The sequence below is a fragment of the Maniola hyperantus genome, chromosome 23 (assembly GCF_902806685.2).
Source record: "Maniola hyperantus chromosome 23, iAphHyp1.2, whole genome shotgun sequence".
NCBI lineage: Eukaryota > Metazoa > Arthropoda > Insecta > Lepidoptera > Nymphalidae > Maniola > Maniola hyperantus.
The window spans coordinates 6,188,919-6,213,681 of NC_048558.1; the positions used below are offsets into that span (position 1 = coordinate 6,188,919).

At 37.9% G+C, this 24,763-nt stretch overlaps 1 protein-coding gene across 43 annotated transcripts in view; it reads left to right on the forward strand.

The window, feature by feature from the left end:
• The window catches only part of bt (projectin protein bent), a 161,294-nt gene that overhangs the window by 133,721 nt on the left and 2,810 nt on the right, over positions 1-24,763 (forward strand). For 33 of the 43 annotated variants that reach the window (XM_069506366.1, XM_069506364.1, XM_069506367.1 and 30 more), the window contains 17 exons: positions 37-197; positions 530-688; positions 1,848-1,889; positions 3,730-3,937; positions 4,626-4,812; positions 5,528-5,682; positions 6,577-6,729; positions 7,899-8,028; positions 12,454-12,553; positions 13,485-13,650; positions 14,595-14,719; positions 18,700-18,895; positions 19,485-19,654; positions 20,572-20,690; positions 21,620-21,758; positions 23,511-23,677; positions 24,157-24,295. In XM_069506366.1, coding sequence (XP_069362467.1) covers positions 37-197; positions 530-688; positions 1,848-1,889; positions 3,730-3,937; positions 4,626-4,812; positions 5,528-5,682; positions 6,577-6,729; positions 7,899-8,028; positions 12,454-12,553; positions 13,485-13,650; positions 14,595-14,719; positions 18,700-18,895; positions 19,485-19,654; positions 20,572-20,690; positions 21,620-21,758; positions 23,511-23,677; positions 24,157-24,295 — 2,516 coding nt within the window. The remainder of the gene's footprint in view (positions 1-36; positions 198-529; positions 689-1,847; positions 1,890-3,729; positions 3,938-4,625; positions 4,813-5,527; positions 5,683-6,576; positions 6,730-7,898; positions 8,029-12,453; positions 12,554-13,484; positions 13,651-14,594; positions 14,720-18,699; positions 18,896-19,484; positions 19,655-20,571; positions 20,691-21,619; positions 21,759-23,510; positions 23,678-24,156; positions 24,296-24,763) is intronic. The other 10 variants (XM_069506369.1, XM_069506374.1, XM_069506386.1 and 7 more) reach the window with 1 other exon arrangement.

Below are 24,763 nucleotides of genomic sequence, written 5' to 3' on the forward strand. Positions count from 1 at the left end.
CACACAAGACTGTAAAATTGTTTTTTTTTGACACAGATTCACGACAATGGCGGTCACAAACTTAGTACCAGGCAAGCAGTATGAATTCCGCGTATACGCTGAGAACATTTACGGCAGATCAGAGCCCAGCGAACCAACCTCGCTTATACAAACCAAGGCCATCGTCAAGAAAGAATTCAAGAAGAAGGAATACCCTGGTGAGTTGTTACTGATAATGAACCACCATTTATAACTTTGTTAGGACAAATAGTTTACCTAAAAATCCGAATATGGCGACTGACAAATGGCATTATAATAATTTCAAATTGGCTAGACTGGATAAATAGCACAAACTGGTGTTGAGTAGCAGCGACGCCGGTGCAACCTATCGATACCTGCGAAAACCAACACGCCTACCAAGCACGGTCGATACAAGATACCCAAGTGCAGCAATGGACGTCGATCGATTGATGATGATGATGATGACCCAGTTATAAGCCTAGCAATCAATGATTTTGATGATGTTTTAATGCCTTTATTTCTTTCACAGTTGACGAAACTGGCAAGAAGATCCGCACAAACGCCGACCATGGTCCGGTCAAGGACTACGACAGCTACGTATTCGACATCTACAGCAAGTACGTGCCGCAGCCGGTCGACATCCGGACGTGCTCCGTGTACGACAAGTACGACATACTCGAGGAGATTGGTGAGTACGGTATGCATAGCAGTGCTATGGAGAGTTTAGTGTGGTAGTGTAGAGATTTAACCAAAAAAAATCTGTTTAGTTATTGATAAAATGGGACTGATTCTGTTGCACACAATCTCTGTACAAAATGAGAACTCACTCGCCATTTTTACTCTTGTGTTGTGTCAACTGTCATGTCAAAAGTACGATTCTGGCCCTTATTTTAAAGGTGAACCGTACTTTTGACATGTCAATTTTTGTCTAATTTAAAAAAGAATATTAATCATGTTAAATGACTAATATTCCCCTTTCCGCTCCAACTAAGCGTCAGGCTTGTGCTAGGAGTAGGTACGACAATAGTGCAACGGGCGGGGTTTGAACCGTCGACCTTACGGTTTTCAGTTAACTCCTTTACCCGTTGAGCTATTGAGGCTCTAAATGACACGTAGATTTAAAATGGCGAGTGAAATCTCATTTTGTACGCATTATAAACTAAACTAATGGCCGAAATTAATAGTATCTGTAATCTGTCGATAACTAGAATATACTTATCGACAGATCGTATAGGTACTATACTTGTGTCGACATTTAGTTTGCGTTAGTTGTGATTTTGGCCACGTGCCAAAAAGAAAAACAAAGAAAAGGAAAGCCTGATATTTTATCAATGTTTTCTTAATTTTTACATGCTTTCCGTATATATAGGGGTAAGTAAAATTTAGAAAAGCTATGCGTATAATGAAGTTTATACATACAAAATATCAAAGTAAAAAAAAAATTATTTTGCACGAATGCTTGCAGAAGATTTTAGATCTTAATAATCGTATTTTATAACTGCATTTAGACTGAATTAGCACATGTTTTATAATAATTTACATACATTTTATTTTCAAAATCAGAAAAAAACTTAAAAAAATTACCTTCTTATGTTACGTACCATGTACCTACTTTTAAATATAATTTTGGTAATATAGGTGATAAATTTTTTAATTAGCATGGTATAACTTACATATGGATATTTAAACAAATAAAAATACACGCTCCTAAGCATGTCAGCAAAGTGTAGTACTAAAAACTCACGAAGTTGCTTGAGAGAGACTTATAGAGATTTTTTTAACACTAAACTAACAATGTAGTTCAATTTTAAATCTTGCGTCCATAAAAACAGTGTCGAATTTCGCAGGTGACTTCGTGAGAGCTTCTTCTAAACGGAAACCCAGGGAAGGTCTGTGTGTGAATAGATCGATGTAGTGCATCTCTTTCTATATCTGCATCTCTCTCTCACACGCATACTATTTATATTATTATTATGTTATACGTATATTTTTACTATTATTACTACACTCGCTTACCGGCACGTTAAACCACAGATATAACGATTTTATTAAAAAGTTGACATGATTACTAGAAGTTTGAATTGAAGTAGGCTTACAAGACTACATAACTGAAATAAAATATACTTAACTTATTTTTAAACATAGCTTAACCCTGTAAACTATAACTTATATTAAGTTTAATGAGTTTATCTATTATTTTTAATCTTTAAAAAAGTTTATTTTACAAAACTCCCGGGACACAACATTTGAAACACATTTTTTTATTTATCTCTAAAAATACACTATGTTAGGTATATCTTTATTATTATATTTGTAGTACTTATTTATAAAAATTTGCTTATATACTTACGCGAACATATTTATGCACGGTTTGAGCTTTACTTTTAGTAATTTTTTTTTTACTGTTTACACTTCCATACAAAATGTCGTCGTATTTTCGTCGTAACCCTAAAAGGTAGCCAAAAACTGTCTTGCTCAGCAAGAAACCAATCATAAAACTTTCGAAACATTTTCGTTGTCATTTAAAATCAATTACATAATGTTTTTTTAGAAGTATTGGACTTTTTAAACACCCATTTCGCTTAAGAATAATTATATAAAAAAATATGTTAAGAATGGTTCTTACTATATAAATATTGCTCTAAGAAAAGTAAAACCTCTTGCTTATAAGAATAAATTTCATTCGAACTACTAACAGTTACTTAAATTTACCGCAATACTTTGAGAATTCTGCAAAACGTCAAACTTTGCACTTACACAAATGTTCAAACCAAAGAAACAAAACAAAACCAAATAATTCAAGAAGAATAGAGCTCATTCGAGCTATCAACTTATTCCTTTCATCTTCCAAATCTTTATATCCGAATATTGCACATGCATAATGCATATTATAATGTAAAAACTTCTTGGTAGAAGATTCTTTCTCATCAGGTCAATTGAAAGCATCCAATAAATTCACTGTAGGTGTTTATTTTTACTTAAAAGGTAAATAAATCGCTTTTTGACAATACGCGTAGGCGACACGCTATTCACAGCACTTAATACGTTCTTAGCCCGAACAAAATCGTGACACCAGTGAAAAATCTAACGCCTAAAGGTAGGAGTTTCTTGGTGCGTATGAAAACGAAACGTACAAACGCAGAAGATGAAATATAGTGTTCTGGGTGCTTTGGTGCGCACAAACATTGCGGCCGATTTTGTTATCTTTCTCTTAACTAAATTTAGAGTACCTCCATCTTTTGCCTTTTAATATTGCTAAAACGGGACGGAACGTGAATACATTTGAAGATTCTAAATTTTAGTGCAAAAACAAATTTAAAAAATAGGCTCGCGACTGGCAGCTAAAGTTACGCAGTTTGACGGCTCTAAATTAAATTTAAAACTGTCAAACTGTGTCTGTCCTTTTCATATTACATAAGTAAGAAGAGGATGCGAATACTCTAAAATTTAGGTGTGCTCAGCATCAGTACCATTAAGTATCTTGTCTATGGCACAAACGCACAACTTAACGTCATACCATGCGTAGGTACACAGCGCGCATGCTTTCCATTTATACGCATCAAGGATCCTCTACATTTAAGCATCGGGCATAGCGTTTGCTTTTCCTTTTCTTTTTCCGTTCAGCGTTTCCCCGGAGAAGTATGTTTTCCTTTTTAAGTTTATTAGACCTTCTAAGACCTCTGAAAACTCAAAAATTGCACACGCATAAGGTTTTTCCAACTGTTGTAGGCACAGGCGCATTCGGCGTAGTGCATCGATGCCGAGAACGCTCCACTGGCAACTACTTCGCGGCTAAGTTCATCCCGGTCGCGAGTGCGATGGAGAAGGAGCTAATAAAGAAAGAGATAGACATAATGAACCAGTTGCATCACCGCAAGCTGATCAACTTGCACGATGCGTTTGAAGACGATGACGAAATGGTTCTGATCTTCGAGTTGTGAGTATATTTTTTATAAAAATGAATAGCGAGCAAAGTCAGTTACCTGTTAAGTGATTTGATTACCGTCTCGGATGAATATCTGCAACATCAGACGTTGTCCTAATACAACGTGATTGCGCGATCATCGCGCGAGTAAGCGATGCGACCATCGCGTGCTTGCGTCAAATAGAACGCGAATACGCGATCGTCACGCGAATGCCAAGAGGACTCCTATTAGAGATCAGTATGTCAGATCGCGCGTTCGTACCCGTAAAATTCGCGCGAACTTGCGATGATCGCGTAATTGCGTTGTATAATTAATACAACGAGACGTTGCACTAATGTTGATCGTTGCGTTGTATCATGCGTTGTCAGTATGACTGCATTCTGCTGTGACGCTATCAAAGTCACAGAATTAGTGAACTAGTGAAAAAATCACGCAATTGCTTCAAATAATTTTTCGACGAATTATTTTTCGTTACTTGCTGGTTCTCCTCTGTAGATAAGGCATTCCGAACCAATGGTAGATAAACAATATTTTGATTTTGATTAATTTTTGATTTATCGCTTAAACTTTGCAAGGATCTGTGTAATCACACAACTAAATGCAACTACAATTTTTAACTTTAGACATTTCAATCCGGTTCACCCTCAAGTTCCCTCAAATTATTGTAAGTTCTATAAGTTGATCTGTTCTAATCCCTAGCCTATCGGGCGGTGAGCTATTCGAGCGCATCACTGAGCCTGGCTACAACATGAGCGAGGCGGAAGCGGCGCACTACATGCGCCAAGTGTGCGAGGGAGTCAAGCATATGCACGAACAGAACATCATTCATCTCGATCTCAAGCCAGAGAACGTTATGTGCACCACCAGAACTGGCACTGACGTCAAGGTAAGACTTATCATAATATAGGTACAGTCACCATCATCATGATCAACCCATCGCCGGCTCACTACAAGGCACGGGTCTCCTCTCAAAGTGAGAAGGATTTTGGCCATAGTCTACCACGCTGGCCATGTGCGGATTGGTAGACTTCACACACCTTTGAGGACATTATGGAGAACTCTCAGGAATGCAGATTTCCTCACGATGTTTTCCTTCACCGTTAAAGCAAGCGTAGTTGATTAATTAAAACGCACATAACTCCAAAAAGTTAGAGGTGCGCACCTCCAGGGATCGAACCCCCGACCTCCGATTAGAAGGTGCCGAGGCGGACTCCAGCGGCTCCCTGCGACTCGTCTGATGTCGTCCGTCCACCTAGTGGGGGGTCTTCCAACACTGCGTCTTCCGGTGCGAGGTCGTCATTCTAGCACCTTGGGACCCCAACGTCTATCGGTTGTACGAACTATGGTACAGTACGCGGCAGAATATAATGTACATCGACTTTTAGAAAGGGATAGCGGGTAGAGCATTGTCTCTGTCGTTGAGACCGACAAAACGTCACATACGTATGAGTGACAAAGACAAAACAAAGAGAAAATAAAGTACATCGACTTTTAGAAAGAGATAGCTATGATTGATTTATATCAAAAACTGCAAAGTATTTGACAACACAGTTATCTTTAAAAAGTATTATTTTTCTAATACCTATGTATTCTTTCAACAGATCATCGATTTCGGCCTAGCCACGAAACTAGACCCGAACGAAGTAGTGAAGATCTCCACTGGTACGGCGGAATTCGCTGCGCCAGAAATTGTAGAGCGCGAGCCCGTTGGCTTCTACACTGACATGTGGGCCGTTGGCGTGCTCTCTTACGTACTGTGAGTATATTTATCACTAGCTTATGCCTGCGACTTCGTCCGCGTGGATTACACTAATTTCAAAGCCCTATTTTACCCCCTTACGGCAATTACGCACTGCGCTTCTGTCATCCGAGTTCTATCCGCCATCCGTGAGAATACCAGCGATTATCCCCGACATATTATGTCAAATACATACATATAGCACAAAATGGAACGTATTTTCACGGATTCGGATCGGATGAGTGCGTAACTGCCGTTAGGGGTTGACTTTGCGAAAATCCTTTCTAGCAGATGTCCACGTCAAAATAGCTATCTGCATGCCAAATTTCAGCACGATCCGTCCAGTAGTTTGAGCTGTGCGTTGACAGATCAGTCAGTCAGCTTTTCCTATTGTATATATAGATTATCAGTACCAGGTCCGAGACCAGGTATTTTAGTTGACCAAAGGGTACAAGTGTTAGCGTGCGAACCCCACCAATAATTTGGACCAGCAAACTAAGCCAAGATCAAGCTATAATAAATTTGGTATTAAAGCTAGCACTTGCCTCGCCTGTGTACAACATACCAATTTGGGAACAACATAATTTTGCATAAACTCTTCACAGTATCAGATAGTGGACTCTATACTTTGTACAAAACTAAACAAGAGTGAATATGCTTTCTAGGCGTCCCATATTAGGCCACGTCATCACTTCCCATCAGGTGAGATCATGATCTTGCGCGCGCCTAAGACGAATAAAATATTAAAAAAAAAAATATTGACAATCGTTGGCCAAGCTTTGAAGGTGATCCGAAGATAATTTCCAAACGTAGGTAATTTTGTAGAGAATCTGGATTTTTGACAGTTTTGTTTTTTCCAATTAAATAAATTCGCAATAATTTATATGATTTTTTTGATATTTTTTTCTTTAGACTGTCCGGTCTATCGCCTTTCGCGGGTAACAACGACATCGAAACCCTGAAGAACGTGAAGGCTTGCGACTGGGAGTTCGACGAGGAGGCCTTCCAACACGTCTCAGATGATGCCAAGGACTTCATCAAACGACTATTGGTCAAGAGCAAAGAGTAAGTACTAAGTTCGATTGCTCAACGACCCAGAGTAAATCTTGACCTCCGAAACCATTCCTGCCTTTTAGTATAGAATATTACTAGCTTATGCGCGCGACTTCGTCCGCGTGGACCACATTTATTTCAAACCCCTATTTCACCTCCTTAGGGGTTGAATTTTCAAAAATCCTTTCTTAGCGGATGCCTACGTCATAATAGCTGTCTGCATGCCAAATTTCAGCCCAATCCGTCCAGTAGTTTGAGCTGTGCGTTGATAGATCAGTCAGTCAGTCAGTTAGTCACCTTTTCCTTTTATATATTTAGATAAATGCAATGCGGTAGTTCACGAAGATTTTAGAAGTATTTCGATCTATTTACAGACAAAAATTTATAGTCACACATGAAATACAGTACGCTGCCAAAAGTGATGCACATCGATCTTTACAAGGAGATAGCATTTTTGTAGAGCACTGTCTCGGTCGTTGAGATCGACAAAACGTCATGTGGGTATGAGTGACAGAGACAACGCTCTACAAACATGAAATGTCATTCTAAAGGTCGATGCTCATCACTTTCGGCCGCGTACTGTAAGTAATATAAAACTAAATGCTTGATAATTTTTGAAACGTTATTTGGTGCGATACATTTACGCGTGTGATATTGTCAAAGTCAAAGTCAAATGATTTATTTAAAATAGGTAATAAATTACTCGTATTGATGGTCTGGTATGGTGTTACATTTGTAAGATATAGTGGTGATAATTATTACGCAAACTTAAAACTAAAGCTACGAGGGTTCCAAACGCGCCCAGGTCTGAGAAGAGCCCACAACAAACTCAGCTCAACTCAAAACACTCATTGTGTTCCATAATAGTGTTTAGAACCGATTCTGATCAGCCGTAAACCAACCGACCTATATTCATTCTTCTAAAACGGTTAGCCTGTACATATTTTACTTCCTTTTTCCTTTACCTTCGTGGTTTTTTGCTGTGTCAAAAGAAAAAATCTTACAATTACTCGTGTGCTCTTTTGTTCAGAAACACGTTTTAAGAAAACTTGCAGATCTGAAGTATTCGTATTGGAAAAAAAGCTTATCTGGTTGAGCTATATTATTATTCCCCTTCTTCGAAGAGAATCGAGTTCCATTTCTTATTGGTAGTAAGATCTCATACTTAATTCCTATTTCAGAAAGCGTCTAACAGCTCACGAGTGTCTCGCTCATAAATGGCTGGCCGGTGACGCCACCGCGGCCAGGACAGCAGTTATCGAGGCCAGAAGATACGAACAGATGCGTAACAGACTACGACAGCGATACGAGGCACGTATTCTACATTATAGAACGCTCTTGCACAATATTGAAGTCTATGGATGTAAAGGGTCCATTAGAAGATAGTTTTGCTGGCAGTTTTTTCACAGTTACTACTGTGACTGACAGACTAATCTGGATAATTCTCTGCTCTATTAATCATTTATCACTCACTAGGTGATGCCCAAGATTTTTTCCGCTTGAATTTCAGGTTTTTAAAATCCCGTGGACATTTCCGGAATAAAAAGTAGCCTATGCCACTCTCTAGCTCATATTTATATCCATGCAAAAAATCACGTTGATCCGTTCCTCCATTGCGACGTGATTGAAGGATAAACCAATAAACTAACAAACAAACACACTTTTGCAAATTATTATATGGGTAGTGATGTTTAAACTTGCATACAATGGACCCCTATTCCCTAACGTGATTTAGACTTAGGGCTTTTGTGCACTTGCTAGATTAGCCTCAGAAGTATAGAGACAATAGAGTCAGGAAATAACCTACTGAGAGCCTAAACCTTAGTTCGTTATCAATAAGCTAGGGCGTGGTTGTAGGTAGGAGACAAAATAAAAGATTGTATAAGGAAATAAACTGTTTTATTCAGGGAAAAACTCCCTCCAAATCAAAGTTTATCTTTACCATTACTTATTGCTTTATCATTAAATAATTTATTATTTCCTTTAAGAAAAATCTACCGCCAGTTCGAAAAAGCATATCTACCGAGAGAAAGAACTGGCAAGAAAAAACTCGGCGGTGTCTATTTTGAAATACCAATTACACATTTGAACAATACATAAATCAACATACATAGTACAACAATTGAAATATAAAATCAACAATATTCGTACCTGTAGGTATGTCACAGCTTCTTCTTAAAAATAGGAAAATTAATGATTTCTACCGTCAAAGCAGAGCCATTTATAGGCTGGGATTAACTCCCACCCTCTGTATAAAAATATAGTGATACCATGTAAAGATTAAATTCAATAGAGTCAATAGAGTTTAAACTCTACTAAATTTATATACTTTAAATACCACATTATACTCTATTTAAATCTACAATTACTTTATTTCTAAAATATAATAAAATCTTTATTATGTTTTGCCATGTAAGTACCATAGATTTGCCATTTATAATCTGTTAATTGTTCTGTCACGTCTGTAGTATTTTGTCTATCATTTTGACGTGCCTCTGTTTACAAATATAATATCTATGGTTTAGAATTAATTCTTAAGCAAAATCTAAAGAGTTTAGTAGCAATTTCAAGAAATAAATAGCAACTCTAACCATTTATCTTATACGGCCAAACTGACAATTGCTTCGTTCTCGAAGCAATAAAATAAAAACAAAAAATTCGTTAAGTAAATAAAGTTGTTAAACAACATCAAAACATTTTTTTCAAACAACATGTCTGTGGCCACCATAAAATAAAATAAAACATGTTCAAAATCACCACACAGTTTGCTCTAAAAAATACAAGATATATTTTTCTCGCCACAGCACATATTATGTTTCCAAACAAGATATCCTTTAACCCCATTGGTTTTAAACCAATATCAAAAAATATTTTTAACACCACTGGTATTAAAGCGATATTATAAAAATACTTTTCAACACCGTTGGTTCCAACGTTTTAAAGTATCATCTACAAAATATCCTTCAACACCATTGGTTTTAAGGCAACATCGTAAACATCATAAAATTGTCCCTTAACACCATTGGTTTTGATCCATATACCTACCACTATACAATTTTTCATAAATAAAATATAAAATCCAAAAAGGTAGTAAATAAAAACATATGAAGGTAGGTACCAAAAATTAAAATGTCAAAAAATATCACACAAAAATAATTTACATTAAAAAGATCGTCAAAGAAGTAATCAATATCAAAAATAGTTAAATACAAAAAAATCCATGTTCAAAAATTAAAACATTTCAAACATCAAAAACGTCAGAAAATAAAAAGTATTATTCAAAACAAAAACCTACGGAATTAAAAAATATCAAACACAAGTGGGTAGTCAAGAATCTCTAAACTCCAATATTCTAAATTTAGGTTTCAGGTTTGACCATAGTCCACCACGCTGGCCAAGTGTGGTTTGGCAGATCCATTACATCACATTACATAACGGTGGGTATTTATAAAAAAACAATGACATCAAACAATCAGTAGCTACTATTCTATAATCTGACAATTGCCTCCGGCCTTTATTACAAGGTACCTATTCCCCTGCTGAATGGGACTTAGCGGCATAGCAACAGGATAAGACATCAGCAGCCTAACCTATCCTTATATAAAAACTACAAAAATAAACCCAAACAAAATTTCTAAATTATTGTAGGTAGGTATCACAAATCTTTCATCTCTATGTTTCGCGAGTGAGAACTCCGATGCAAAGACAATAGCAAAAAAACAAAATGGCCATGCTAATCGCAATTTCTGATCAATGAATCATCAACATTTAACGAATGATGGAATGTGTATTTCTGAAACAAAACTACAACAAAAAATTTTTTTTTTTTTTTTTTTTGTTCTTTTTTTTCTCTGTCATTATGTAACACATAAATAATTAATAAACATCTATTCGGCCAACCTGAAAAGTACTTCGTTCTCGAAGTACTTACATAGGAAATGCCTCAAGAACATAACTAAAAAAAAAGTAAGATGACTCATCACTCGTAAAACAATATTCAATGATTCAATGTCAACAATATCACTATCATATAAATTACAAATATACGGCTAGACGTCAGACGGAAATTAAAATAGAACACAAATTAACCATCAGTAAATATTTACTGACAAACTTGCTTTAGTTTTTCACCGCTCGGTCAGTCTGACATTTAACCACATTTTATCGTATGATCATTTAATAAAAATTCCATATCAACTAACTACCTGCAAATTTTTAACATTAATTTACGTAATATCGATTTGTGTTACTAGCTGGGACATCATGCGATTAAACACCTTCAAACATTAATCTGAGTCATTGAAACAGAACATCTATACTGAATACAAAATTACCCGCAAAAAAATTATTTATTTAGTACCCACATCTTTTCTATAATACAATTAGTTTGTGTTACTACATTACGCAGAGTATTAATAGGTCCATGATTACGCAATAAAACTTTTTAAGGCCTACCTGCCTGAAAAAAATAGTCTCGCAAAAACACTTTTTTTTTCACTTTCACAACACTTTGAACAAAATAAGCTTCCATACCGATTTAGGGTATCCAGATTAAGGGTATCCAATGTCCATTGTGGTACCTCTCGTGGACGTCAGTCATCACAACGCCTGTTGTAACATCTTTGATGGCTTTTCACAAAGCCATCCGAAATGGCCGGTATTTCTGAAACTTGTACAAACTGCATTAGAAAAGGCACAATTCAGCCATATCGTATCCCACTTCTGATGCTAGATTAGCATCAGTAAATATAGAGACAATAGAGTCAGGAAATAACCTACTGAGAGCCTAAACCTTAGTTCGTTATCAATAAGCTAGGGCGTGGTTGTAGGTAGGAGACAAAATAAAAGATTGTATAAGGAAATAAACTGTTTTATTCAGGGAAAAACTCCCTCCAAATCAAAGTTTATCTTTACCATTACTTATTGCTTTATCATTAAATAATTTATTATTTCCTTTAAGAAAAATCTACCGCCAGTTCGAAAAAGCATATCTACCGAGAGAAAGAACTGGCAAGAAAAAACTCGGCGGTGTCTATTTTGAAATACCAATTACACATTTGAACAATACATAAATCAACATACATAGTACAACAATTGAAATATAAAATCAACAATATTCGTACCTGTAGGTATGTCACAGCTTCTTCTTAAAAATAGGAAAATTAATGATTTCTACCGTCAAAGCAGAGCCATTTATAGGCTGGGATTAACTCCCACCCTCTGTATAAAAATATAGTGATACCATGTAAAGATTAAATTCAATAGAGTCAATAGAGTTTAAACTCTACTAAATTTATATACTTTAAATACCACATTATACTCTATTTAAATCTACAATTACTTTATTTCTAAAATATAATAAAATCTTTATTATGTTTTGCCATGTAAGTACCATAGATTTGCCATTTATAATCTGTTAATTGTTCTGTCACGTCTGTAGTATTTTGTCTATCATTTTGACGTGCCTCTGTTTACAAATATAATATCTATGGTTTAGAATTAATTCTTAAGCAAAATCTAAAGAGTTTAGTAGCAATTTCAAGAAATAAATAGCAACTCTAACCATTTATCTTATACACTCATTCGTGTTCGGATCGTATCCGTGATTCTTCGAAGTGGGCGTCATAGAAATACGTACTCATTCGATTCGTGATTTCACAGATGAGTGCACAAACGCCCTAACAGTCAGTCAATCCATAAAAATATTTTTGAAAATACATTTTTTGTTTGACACAGAACTGGTCATCGTTCGTACTGCCGATCGGTCGGCTCAGCGAATACAGTTCGCTGCGCAAACTGCTCATCGAGAAATGGAAGATTTACGATGGACAGTTCGGTAAGTTTATATTGCTTTTATATTTGTGAAATTTTCGTATAGTTAATTTTTTTGATTTGTTTAAATTTACTGAGCGTTAATTTATTTTTATTACTAAACTAGCTGCCCTGGCGAACTTCGTTCCGCCTAACAGTAGATTCAAATGTTTTAAATTTTTCTCACAGTAAGAACCATCCTCGTACTTCAAGGAATATTATAAAAAAAGAAATCGGTTCAGCTGTTCTTGAGATTTGCGATGAGCAACACATTTAGTGATTCATTTTTATATTATAGATTAAAAATTAGATTATTTTTAAGAGACTGTCGATAGAAGTGAAATCTTAACACTTCCATTAAAAATTAAACCCTAATACGTTGCATCAAGGAACAAATTTAAAAACTAAATAATAAAAGAATGTCGATGACACGACCTTGAAGTTTTTACAATCCCCTTTCCCAACGCGTCTAAAGAAGTTTTCACTTCAAAAGGGAACTACATAGCTAACTTCACTAATATCCTTGAAATTCTAGAACTGCTATGGGAATCCAATATGTGTTAATTGTATAACATTGCAGACATGCCCATTCTTAGAAGCCTGTGGAATAAGGCTTTATATAACTATGTATCGAAGTTTAGAATGACATAATATTATGATTTATATATAATGTACAAATGTTATATTTTGCAATGCCCTGTGGCTGTGTGGCTGTGTGGGTGTGTGGGTGTGTGGCTTTATGTTGTTATATTGTAATATTATATATATTATGATGTAAGACATGAATGCAAATAAATAAATAAAGAATAAGGATATAAAGATTTTGTCAGGCCCACGATCTTCAACAACGAAGGAACGAAAGTCAAAAATACGATGGATTGCTTATCAAGTCATCAAGCTTAGCAAATCCAATGTTTCAACAAAATCTACTTAATCGCTACTATTTTCACACGTAGATCGCAGACAAGCGGCGCCGCGGTTCGTGATCAAGCCACAATCGGCGTTCTGCTACGAGGGACAATCCGTCAAGCTGTACTGCCGTATCATTGCCGTCGCCACGCCCACCGTGACGTGGTCGCACAACAACCGCGAGCTGAGGCAGTCCGTCAAATATATGAAGAGGTGAGTCAATGTTGCAAAGTGACGCCAGTTTGGTACTTGGTTTACCTAGTTCACCTAGTTGGATTTAGTAGGTCCGTGATTTTACGGATCCGTAAAAAAATACGAATCGAATGATATTTGTATGACGGCCACTTCGAAGAGTCACGGATACGAACCGAATACGGATGAGTGCACAAACGCCCTAAACTGAACTGAACAAAATGGCATCAAAACGGGAATGCTAAAAAATCACATAGGTAGTGGTTTTTGCATTCGCAGCGACGACATATGAAATGTGCCATAACATTATTCTGGAATTCGCAAAGTTTTGAAAATCTGTAATTAATATTTCTTAAAGTGTAATCATTATATTATTTTAATTGTAGACTTTGCACATACAACAGAGTCGATTCTTTTGTTTTTCTTTAGGCTTTTAGAGTATCTGCGTCTTTTAATTTTTAAATTGCTGAAAAAGGACGGTTTTTTTTTGTACACTCTACAAATTTTAACAATACTGGCACGACTTTCACGACTGACACCGAAAGTCACGAGGTTTAATAGTTCTAAATTAAATTAAGTTTGTCTCGCCTTTTCTAATAACATTGGCAAGAAAAAGATGCAAATACTCTAAAGTTTAGTTGCGATCAGAATCAGTGACATTGTCTTATCCGGTGTTGAAATGATCATCATCATCATGATCAACCCATCGCTGGCTCACTACAGAGCACGGGTCTCCTCTCAGAGTGAGAAGGGTTTTGGCCATAGTCTTCCACGCTGGCCATGTGCGGACTGGTAGACTTCACACACCTTTGAAAACATTATGGAGAACTCTCAGGCATGCATGTTTCCTCACGATGTTTTCCTTCACCGTTAAAGCAAGGGATCGAACCCCTGACCACGGATTAGAAGGCGGACGTCCTAAGGCTATCACAGCTTGAAATGATGCGAAATATCTCTGTGTACAGATACGCGGGCGATGATTACTACTTCATCATCAACCGCGCGAGGCTGGAGGACCGCGGAGAGTACATCATCAGAGCTGAGAATCACTACGGCTTCAGAGAAGAGGTCGTCTTCCTAAACGTACAACGTAAGTTATTTCATACAAAAAGCCTCATTTTTTACAAAGCCAAATGTTTTCCCCTGTTCAAAAACACTTAGACCCTTATTTCCCTGATCTTTGGCTGTTTTTGCTGTGGCTGTGTTACTATGAAGCTTTCCTCGAATTCTTTCGAGTTTTTTTCTTCGCAACGAGTCACACTGTTGGTCTAGTGTGACGTGACTAGAAGAATAAAAAAGTTGCAACTAGTAACAGTGTAAATCGACGGGAGAAAAATTTCGATGAATACCCAACGAGTCACGCTGACACGTTTGAGTGTGACTCGTTGGGAACCCATCTGGATGGATAACGGTGACCGCTCGATGCTGATTAGCTAAGCGCTAAAACGCCAGCGCTGAGGATCAGCGTGAAACATTCCTTAGGAATATTTTAATACAGATATGGTACTAGAACTAACAACATATAAGTTCTTTTCACAATTATTTATTGGGCTTACAGTCAGACGAACGAACGACAACGCATACATAATTGTTTCTAACTATTTTCATTGAAAATAAAGGCCACAAACATACACCGCGCTAAAGATTTTGTTACGTAATAGAGCGTACAGGATATTTCTATGTTTTGTCATTCACTGGTTGTGTTTACAGTATATTGCAAAAAGAACAATTTTAGAAAATCATTGTTGTCAGCGTTCTTAACCGATGAACCATGGGCATCACGATCACTTGACGGAATTTCCATTCACCACTGTCAAATCTTTTCATTATAGATTTAGAATTCCATTTCCATCCACAATAATTTTGCCAGTAGTACTGTTCATATCTTCCACAATTTTTTCACTGTAGAAGAAGTCGACATCACTACCCTTATTATAAATGCGAAAGTGTTTGTTTTTTGGTTTATTGGTTTGTTGGTTTGTCCTTCAATCACGCCGCAACGGAGCAACAGATCGACGTGATTTTTTGCATGGATATAGTTTAAGACCTGGAGAGTGACATAGGTTACCCGGAAAATCAAAGAAGATTTTTATCCCGGAAAATCAATGAGTTCCCACGGGATTTCAAAATCTAAATCCACGTGTACGAAATTGCGGGCATCAGTTAGTAAATTTAATAAGGTGACAATCTAACATTTCAGTTTCTCCAGAGTCAGACAATTATTCTGCACGCGTAATCCTTTACGTAAAGCCAATCAATAAATATGTCAGTTCAAAAGATACTACAAATTCGTCCAGCGAAATACGCAGGCTTGTAAATCACGTGAAATACTAAGACTCTTGCGCTATTTATACCCTTTACTGAAAGATTAATTCGAAACAGGGGCGAATTTAGTGACGCGTATTATTGTGATTGCGTATAGTGTGATGCCAAAAATTCTTTGTTGATTATTTTGCTAATATAACAAGACATGTGAGTTATTGGCGTTCGAGGTTCTAGTGGTTTAGTTCAGTACGGCCTATTTATTTGCAACATTGTAGCTGCTTATTTTAAGCAAATAGTGGCACCGATTCTGTTGTCTTTCTCTAAACTAAAATTAGAGTATCTTCATCTTTTTCTTTTTTTAATATTGCTAAAAAATGAATTTTACATTTAAAGGCTCTAAAATTTAGTGCACTCTACAAATTTAAACAATAGGCTCGCGACTGGTTTGACAGCTCTAAATTAAATTTAAATCTGTCAAATTGTGTCGGTCCTTTTCATATTACATTAGTAAGAAGAGGCTGTGAATACTCTAAAATTTAGTTGTGCTCAGAATCAGTACCACTGTTTTGTGGCACCTAGAAGTACCTATATCTTCTGTATGGAAGGTTATCTGCCAATCGGTAATGATTTCGATCATTACTTTGTAGATATGTCAAATTTGAGTGCTAGGCCCCCTGCTCTTGGTGATACAATAATAGCCTGGTTAAAGATGGATTTACGCCAGAGTAGAGCAACACAAGGGCGACATTGAGGCATGCCACAAGGCTACACTAACAGCGATTACGCATTGCACTTTCGTCATCCGAGTTTTATCCGTCATCCGTGCGAATACCAGCGATTATCTACGACATATGTAGCTCCCATACAAAACAAAAAGGAACGTATTTTCACGGACTCGGATCGGATGAGTGCGTAACCGCCGTAAGGATACAAAAAAAAAATGTAGCAAGAATTGTCGGTAGGATATCATCCTCTATGTAATCTCCTCCTATTCTACCGCGATGTTGTCTCGGCATAAAATTGACTGCCGGGTGCTGCTTAAAACCGCAAAATTGTCTGAATTGTCGTATGTCTTTGTTTCCTGTACCTCAAAAACAACGTTAAACCAACAGTTCCTGCGTTTTCTAACATGTTTTTTTATCATCTATTACACATATTATATTTGATAGTTTAAGTGCAGATATTCAGCGATCCTTACCTCAAACTTAACCCTCAGCTATTGGGTTGACCACAGTCGGTCTGGTGAAGCAATGTTGAAATTGCTTATTGACTAGCATTAAATCTCACGTCCCTCCAATTATCTAAAGTCTGTGAACATATGCTTTGAATTGCGAATGAGAAAATCTCATAAAAGTCGCTGAGATGCATAGACAAACTGGGTATTGCAATTTTATAATAGTAGAAATCTATTTTGTCTTTCTCTTAAGACCTTTGGCAACTGTTATGTATTGCCAGTTGCTAAAGCCGGTTTAGATACGCAATTAATCATATACAATAAAATCCACCCGTCATAATCAACAACGACACCACATACTCTACGAGCAAAAAGTTCGTACGCATCTAGGTCGTCTGTTTCTATTCTTGAACCTAGGTTCATCGGCTCTCCAATTGTCTAGAGATCTTAATTAAAACCTGTTAGTACCGTGATATACCTGCATATTGGCAATTGGCTAACGTATTTGAATTATTCGATTCCGATCGTCGTTTGTGATTTGTGGACGAAATATTTAGTTCAAAATGGAAGATTTGGAACCATGTAATTCTTTTTTCTTCTGTCTGGAGTTCTGGTTTTGTGTTCCACAATTTTACTTCTTGGCGAGCCCTTACGGCGGTTACACACTCATCCGATCCGAGTCCGTGAAAATACGTTCCTTTTTGTTTTGTATGGGAGCTTGTAACATATTATGTCGTAGATAACCGCTGGAATTCTCACGGATGACGGAGAGAACTCGGGTGACGGAAGTGCAGTGCGTAATCGCTCTTAGTGCTTGATAATGTTTGCTTAATTGACAGTTATGGTGTCACGTATCCGTTGCAGTGGTTATAGTGTTTTTTTTTATCTTTACGGCGATCCCACTTCTAATGATCTGTAGTTCTGGACAGACAAACACACTTTCGCATTTATAATATTAGTATGGACCATTGTTATGGGTTTGACACAATCTAAATTCTATCAGATCTTTATCTCTGAAGTTATGTGATTTTTAAACGGATGTAGGTTTTGCTTAGAGACATGAGTTGCACATTTTTTTGTGTCAACGTGTTAAAATAGCTTTTTGTGTAAAATACAATCAAGTAAATCAGTACTTACGTCAGCGAGTAAAAAATACTATTATGATAATTATTTTTGAGGATCTACTATATTATGGCCATACAATAAATAAACACGTAGTTTTTTACCAGTGATTTTCTGGTATAAATACCTAATTGTTTGTAAGGCTTAAATTAAATAGTGCAAAATATAATTGGCTAATTTGACATATTATGTTGATTCAGGATCAAAACCGAGAGTTTTCTCCCTCCAATTCAGGGTGAATTGAATACTTAGGACTTGGTGTAGCATATTTCCAATTAAGGGATTTTATAGTGGTTTACATTACTAGTGCAACAACGTTCCCATCCAGCTACTGGAGGGATGTGACAAACCTCAAAAAAACTTATTGGGTTCAGCAAATGGAATGGATCGATCATGAACATTAGAAAGAAAGAAAAAAAGAAAGACATAAAGAATAAATTATTTTGTAATTTGTACCCCACATCACATTACAGTTTGAAACTCTTGCTAACCAATATTTTCTTTTCCAGCGGTTCCCAAAGTCCAACGCCAACATGTACCAGAAGCGCCGCGTCGCCGCGAAGCCATACCTTACACCTTTTGGCAAGAGTCCAGCGAAACGGCTCCTTCGTTCACCTTCCTGTTGAGACCGCGTGTGATGCAGGCCAGAGACACATGCAAGCTGCTCTGTTGTCTGAGTGGCAAGCCCACACCAACCGTCAAATGGTAAGTGCTACTAGAAGTTTCTACTCTAGAAGTTTCTTCTGGCAATAATCCAGCTAAACGGCTCCTTTCTTCACTTTCATTCGCTCGTTTCCGTGACCAAGCTATAGGCCGCATCATCACATCTTACTATAGGATATTTTACACTAGGCAAGAAAAAAATCAAAAATGTATGTTAATACACTTAAGATAGTATTAGCAACAAGCAATCGAAAAATGTTCATTTCAGTTTATAAAATTACGTTACAATGAATTCCGACTGTGACGTCACTTAGATTGTAGTTGTCATGTATTTCACTTGGAAAATGCCGTTGTTTATCAATCCGTGTGATGTCGTGACAGCTCATGGACCTTTGGGAACCTGAGGGAAATTTGGAAATAAATTTAAATGCATTTTTATTGCACTTATCGATAGAATAAAAAAATTGTGAGTTTTTGATAGTTTAGTCACCTTAGAATCAAATTAAAACACTTTTCAAAAAAGGGTAATATATCCTATTGTTCATGGAAACGAGCTAATGAATGTCAAGGACGTTATTTTATTTCCTTGTCATCCCAATGACCATTTCTAATATATCTTCGTCTATTTTAGGTACAAAGACAAGCGGGAGCTGTCTAAATACGACTACAGAATGGCCAATTCTGACGGCGTAGTGACGATGGAGATCATCGACTGCAGACCGGAGGACAGCGGGAAGTACACCTGCATCGCCACCAACGTGCACGGCACCGACGAGACGTCTTGTGTCGTCATCGTTGAGGGTAAGGCGACGTTTGTGTCTCTCTCTGACGCGTAGTGACGATGGAGATCATCGACTGCAGGCCGGAGGACAGTGGAAAGTAGACCTGCATCGCCACCAACGTGCACGGCACCGACGAGACGTCTTGTGTCGTTATCGTTGAGGGTAAGGCGACGTTTGTGTCTCTCTCTGACGCGTAGTGACGATGGAGATCATCGACTGCAGGCCGGAGGACAGTGGAAAGTAGACCTGCATCGCCACCAACGTGCACGGCACCGACGAGACGTCTTGTGTCGTTATCGTTGAGGGTAAGGCGACGTTTGTGTCTCTCTCTGACGCGTAGTGACGATGGAGATCATCGACTGCAGGCCGGAGGACAGTGGAAAGTAGACCTGCATCGCCACCAACGTGCACGGCACCGACGAGACGTCTTGTGTCGTTATCGTTGAGGGTAAGGCGACGTTTGTGTCTCTCTCTGACGCGTAGTGACGATGGAGATCATCGACTGCAGGCCGGAGGACAGCGGAAAGTACACCTGCATCGCCACCAACGTGCACGGGACCGACGAGACGTCTTGTGTCGTTATCGTTGAGGGTAAGGCGACGTTTGTGTCTCTCTGTCTGACATGATGAAGTATTCTGACGGCGTAGTTACATCATCGACTGCAGGTTGTACAGTGCCAGAACAGCTAAGTTCTGTTCAAATGGGCAAAACTGGAACTAGAGCCGCGTCAGCCACCATTTCAAAATCTACGGGGACGAAAACGCAGGCATCAGCTAACATTGCAATGTAATATTAAGCTATATTGATGTTGAAAGATGTTACAAACAAATGCGTATCATTGAAATATTTTGGCAGAAGAATAGGTTTTTTTCTTCACTCCGGTACTTGAAGATGAATCTATTTGCAGGGTTGTAATATTTGAATGTAATTTTTCAGGTGAAGTAGTGAGTGAGGAGCAGGCGACGCTAGCGCATAACCTGCTGCACTCGAGTGAGAGGCGCTACATCGAGAAGCCGCTCAAGCCCGCGCCGCCGCCCATCATCACCAAGACTAAGGTAATCATCATCATCATCAACCAATAGACGTCCACTGCTGGACATAGGTCTCTTGTAGGGACTTCCACACGCCACGGTCTTGCGCCGCCTGGATCCAGCGGCTCCCTGCGACTCGTCTGATGTCGTCCGTCCACCTAGTGGGAGGTCTTCCAACGCTGTGTCTTCCGGTGCGATGTCGCCATTCTAGCACCTTGGGACCCCAACGTCTATCGGTTGTACGAACTAAGGTAATACACCCGATCAATTGGTATAGAATCAATTATAAGTTCAAAATTTAAATCTATATTATTATTTTCCGGGATAAAAAATTAGCCTATGTCCTTCCCCGGGATGCAAGCTATTGCTGTACCAAATTTCGTCAAAGTCGGTTGAACGAATGGGCCGTGAAAGGCTAGCAGACAGACAGACAAACAGACACAGATTTCAGGATTCTTCCATATGCATTTGTCATAGAGTTGATAGCTTAGTTTTTAAGACTATGACCTTATTAAGGAGGTCGGGGGTTCGACCCCTAACTTTTCCGAGTTATGTGCGTTTTAAGCAATAAAATACCACTTGGTATAACGTTGAAGGAAAACATTGTGAGGAAATCTTCATGTCTGAAAGTTTGCTATGATGTTTTCAAAGGTGTGTGAATCTTCCAATCTGCTTGGCCTACGGCAGATTATCGCCTGAACCATTTTCATTCATATTCATACGGATCCGTCAAAATATGAGTGAAATGAGTGCACAAGCACTCGTATATTTTATATGACGGTCAAACGAATGCAAATCGAATAAAAATGAGTGCACAAACTTATGATATTTCGAGGAATTAGCCATTTTTTTCATCAAGCTAAGCCGCTGAACCATTTACAGGAAAAAGCGTTGTAATACTTGAAATGTTTGAGGTTGATTTTCAGTTAAAATCCCCATTTTGTTCTCCGCAGGTGACAATCGACCCACCGAACAAATCAGGACCGAGACCAAAATACTCGCCACAAAGTTCAGTAGACGCAAAGAAGTACGGCGCTAGATTAGACTCTGACACGTCCTCTAGGTCCAGAAGCGCAACTAAGGAACTTGTTTGTGAGTATGAACAATATATAAAAAAAGAAATGGTGTTTTTTTTAATTCATTATAGGCGCACGCTATTATAAAAGCTGTGATAGCCTAGTGGTTAGGACGTCCGCCTTCTAATCGGAGGTCGGGGGTTCGATCCCGGGCACGCATCTCTAACTTTTCGGAGTTATGTGCGTTTTTAATTAATTAAATATCAATTGCTTTAACGGTGAAGGAAAACATCGTGAGGAAACCTGCATGCCTGAGAGTTCTCCATAATGTCCTCAAAGGTGTGAGAAGTCTACCAATTTGCACATGGCCAGCGTGGTAGACTATGGCCAAAACCCTTCTCACTCTGAGAGGAGACCCGTGCTCTGTAGTGAGCCGGCGATGGGTTGATCATGATGATGATGATGATGATAGGCGCACGCTTGACCACGATCACACCTGATGGGAAGTGATGATGTGGCCTAAGATGGGACGCGTTTGCCTAGAAGGTGCCTATTCACTCTTGTTTTAAAGATACGCGGATCAGAAAAAAGAAAACTGCCCCCAACTACGACCAGTGTCCCTTGTCATTCATAAAACAGTCCATTAGAGAAACAACTATAGAGACTTGGAACAAAAGATACCAAAATGGTGAGACGGCGGCCTTGACTAGGCTGTTCTTCCCGGACGTTTATGGCGCATTCAAAGTTGTCAGAAAGACTAAGTTAACACCGATTCACGTTCAAGTGCTGACGGGACATGGAGGCTTTGGGCAGTATTTAAAAAGATTTAAGTGCAAGGATGATTCAGCTTGCGACTGCGACCCAGCAAACGAGGAATCGGTGTTACACTTACTCGTAGACTGTCCCATATATGGGAAGGAACGTTTCTAACTGGAACAAAAGACAGAAGTGCAAATAAGGAAAGAAACGCTGGAAGTACTGCTAAGAGACAAAAAGTGCCAAAAAGCATTTTTAGAATACTGCACCAAAATAGCGAAATGTACAATAAAGAAAAATAAAACTAAGTAAAACTGTAAATATTTTAATATATATTATACTTGTAAATATGGATCTATATAGTTGTATGCTTATTATAAGAATAAATGTATATACTTTGATAAAAATTTATAGGTATAATATAGTTAATATAGAAAAACAAACTGTAAATAAATAATGTAAGAGACTAACAAAATGTAATACCCAAAAGAGAACTCTGACACAAATCGGAGGATTTCCGATGATTTTAATAAAAAAAAAAAAAAAAGATACGCGGATTATAATTGACAGGAAACACTTTTGTCAGGTTATATTTCGGAGAGCGTGCCTTAGAATTATTAGACCTGAGTGCTTCAGCTTTTTACTATCGTACCGCAAGACATCGTCATGGTCAGCACCCGTACGAGTCAATATTTCATGGACATGTATGATTTAAAAACTTTTCGACGTTAAAAAAAAAACCTAAAAGACGACTTCACTCAAATGATACTTTTCTTAAAGCTTATACTGTTTTACATATCTAGGTAAAAGGTTCCTATAATCCCAGAAATAAGCGATCTAAAAGAACAAGAATTAGAATTTCTCAAACATTTTTTGAAATCTAAGAGGATTACTTACATTGATCGCAAAATAAGTAGTGCAATCTGAAGTTGCAACATGGCGGTCTGTGCAGGATTAAATACACAAACCCCGCTGAGATTTTTTTTCGTAAAATACGTTTGCGTTTCGTATAATATGTCTTTTGCGCGCACTATTCTCGAAGTTTCTTTTTAACCAAAGCCTTTCCTTCCAGTACCAGCATCAGACTCTTCAATGTGCAAGCCCACCTTTGCCCGTGCGTTACCAGACGCCCTGACCGCTAAGGATGGGGCTCCTCTACTGCTGTCGTGTGCGTTGAGGGGCGATCCTGACCCTCGGGTCGAGTGGTACAAGGACGGCAAACCCCTGCATTCGTCAGAGGTCAGTAGCATTGAACAAAGAATTAGCTGGTCCAACCATTGTATCCCAAGATAGGACCAAGATTGGAGTACAAACTCCAAAGCATGAATTTTATAATTCATTTTAAAGATTTCATTTTTTATCTGTCCTACAAAATATTCTAAACGCCGATGACGCCATGATGAATTCCGACTGTGACGTCACATGGATTGAAATTGTAATGTAATGTTATTCACTAAGAAAATATCGTTGCTTACCAATCCGTGTGACGTCATGACAGCTCATGAACCTAAAAAGATGGCGGGTAGCGTTTTCGTGGCCAAAGTTGAAATGTATTTTTATTGCACTTATCGATTGAATAAAAGTTTTGTAAATTCTCGGTAGTTTATTATCACTTTAGGATCAAATTAAGACACTTTTCAAAAAAGGGTAAAATATCCTATTGCGATTGTAGTAATGACTGCCTCCTAGTCTCTTAATTAACGAATGATTCTGTGTAGGTTGTCAACCTGAAATACAAGAACGGCGTAGCGTCGCTGGCGATCTACGAAGTGTTCCCTGAAGACGAGGGCGTGTATTCGCTCAAGGCCATCAACAGCCAGGGAGAAACTGAGACCAAGTGCAACGTCACCGTTAAGAGTAAGACACACTTTTATTACAGTACGACAAGGATCTTTTGGCGCGTGGCCAAAATTGGAACTAACGCCGCCATCTTGTGAAGTGTCACGCTGTCCCCTTTTACATGGTGTTGCTAAGTAAAAATATCTGAAATCCACTATTACTTTTTAATTTTAGAGCCATTCCATATATACATATAACTTGATATATACAACACGATATATCCTGATAATCGGTGCGGCGTGTGTCTATATTTAGCAGTAGTAAATGAGCAGTTAAACATGCATGATGTTTCAAGTCCATGGCCTATTAATGGTTTTTATTATTCTTTCTCAATGTGAAAACAGGGACGGCTTTTCCAATTTCTTATTCAGTTAAAATTAGATAAAACTTGTAATATATTTTAATATATTCCCTAAAATTGAGATCTTATAGGATGGCAGCCTTTGTTCTACTACTACGCCCTCCTGTGAATGTCATTCAAGTGCC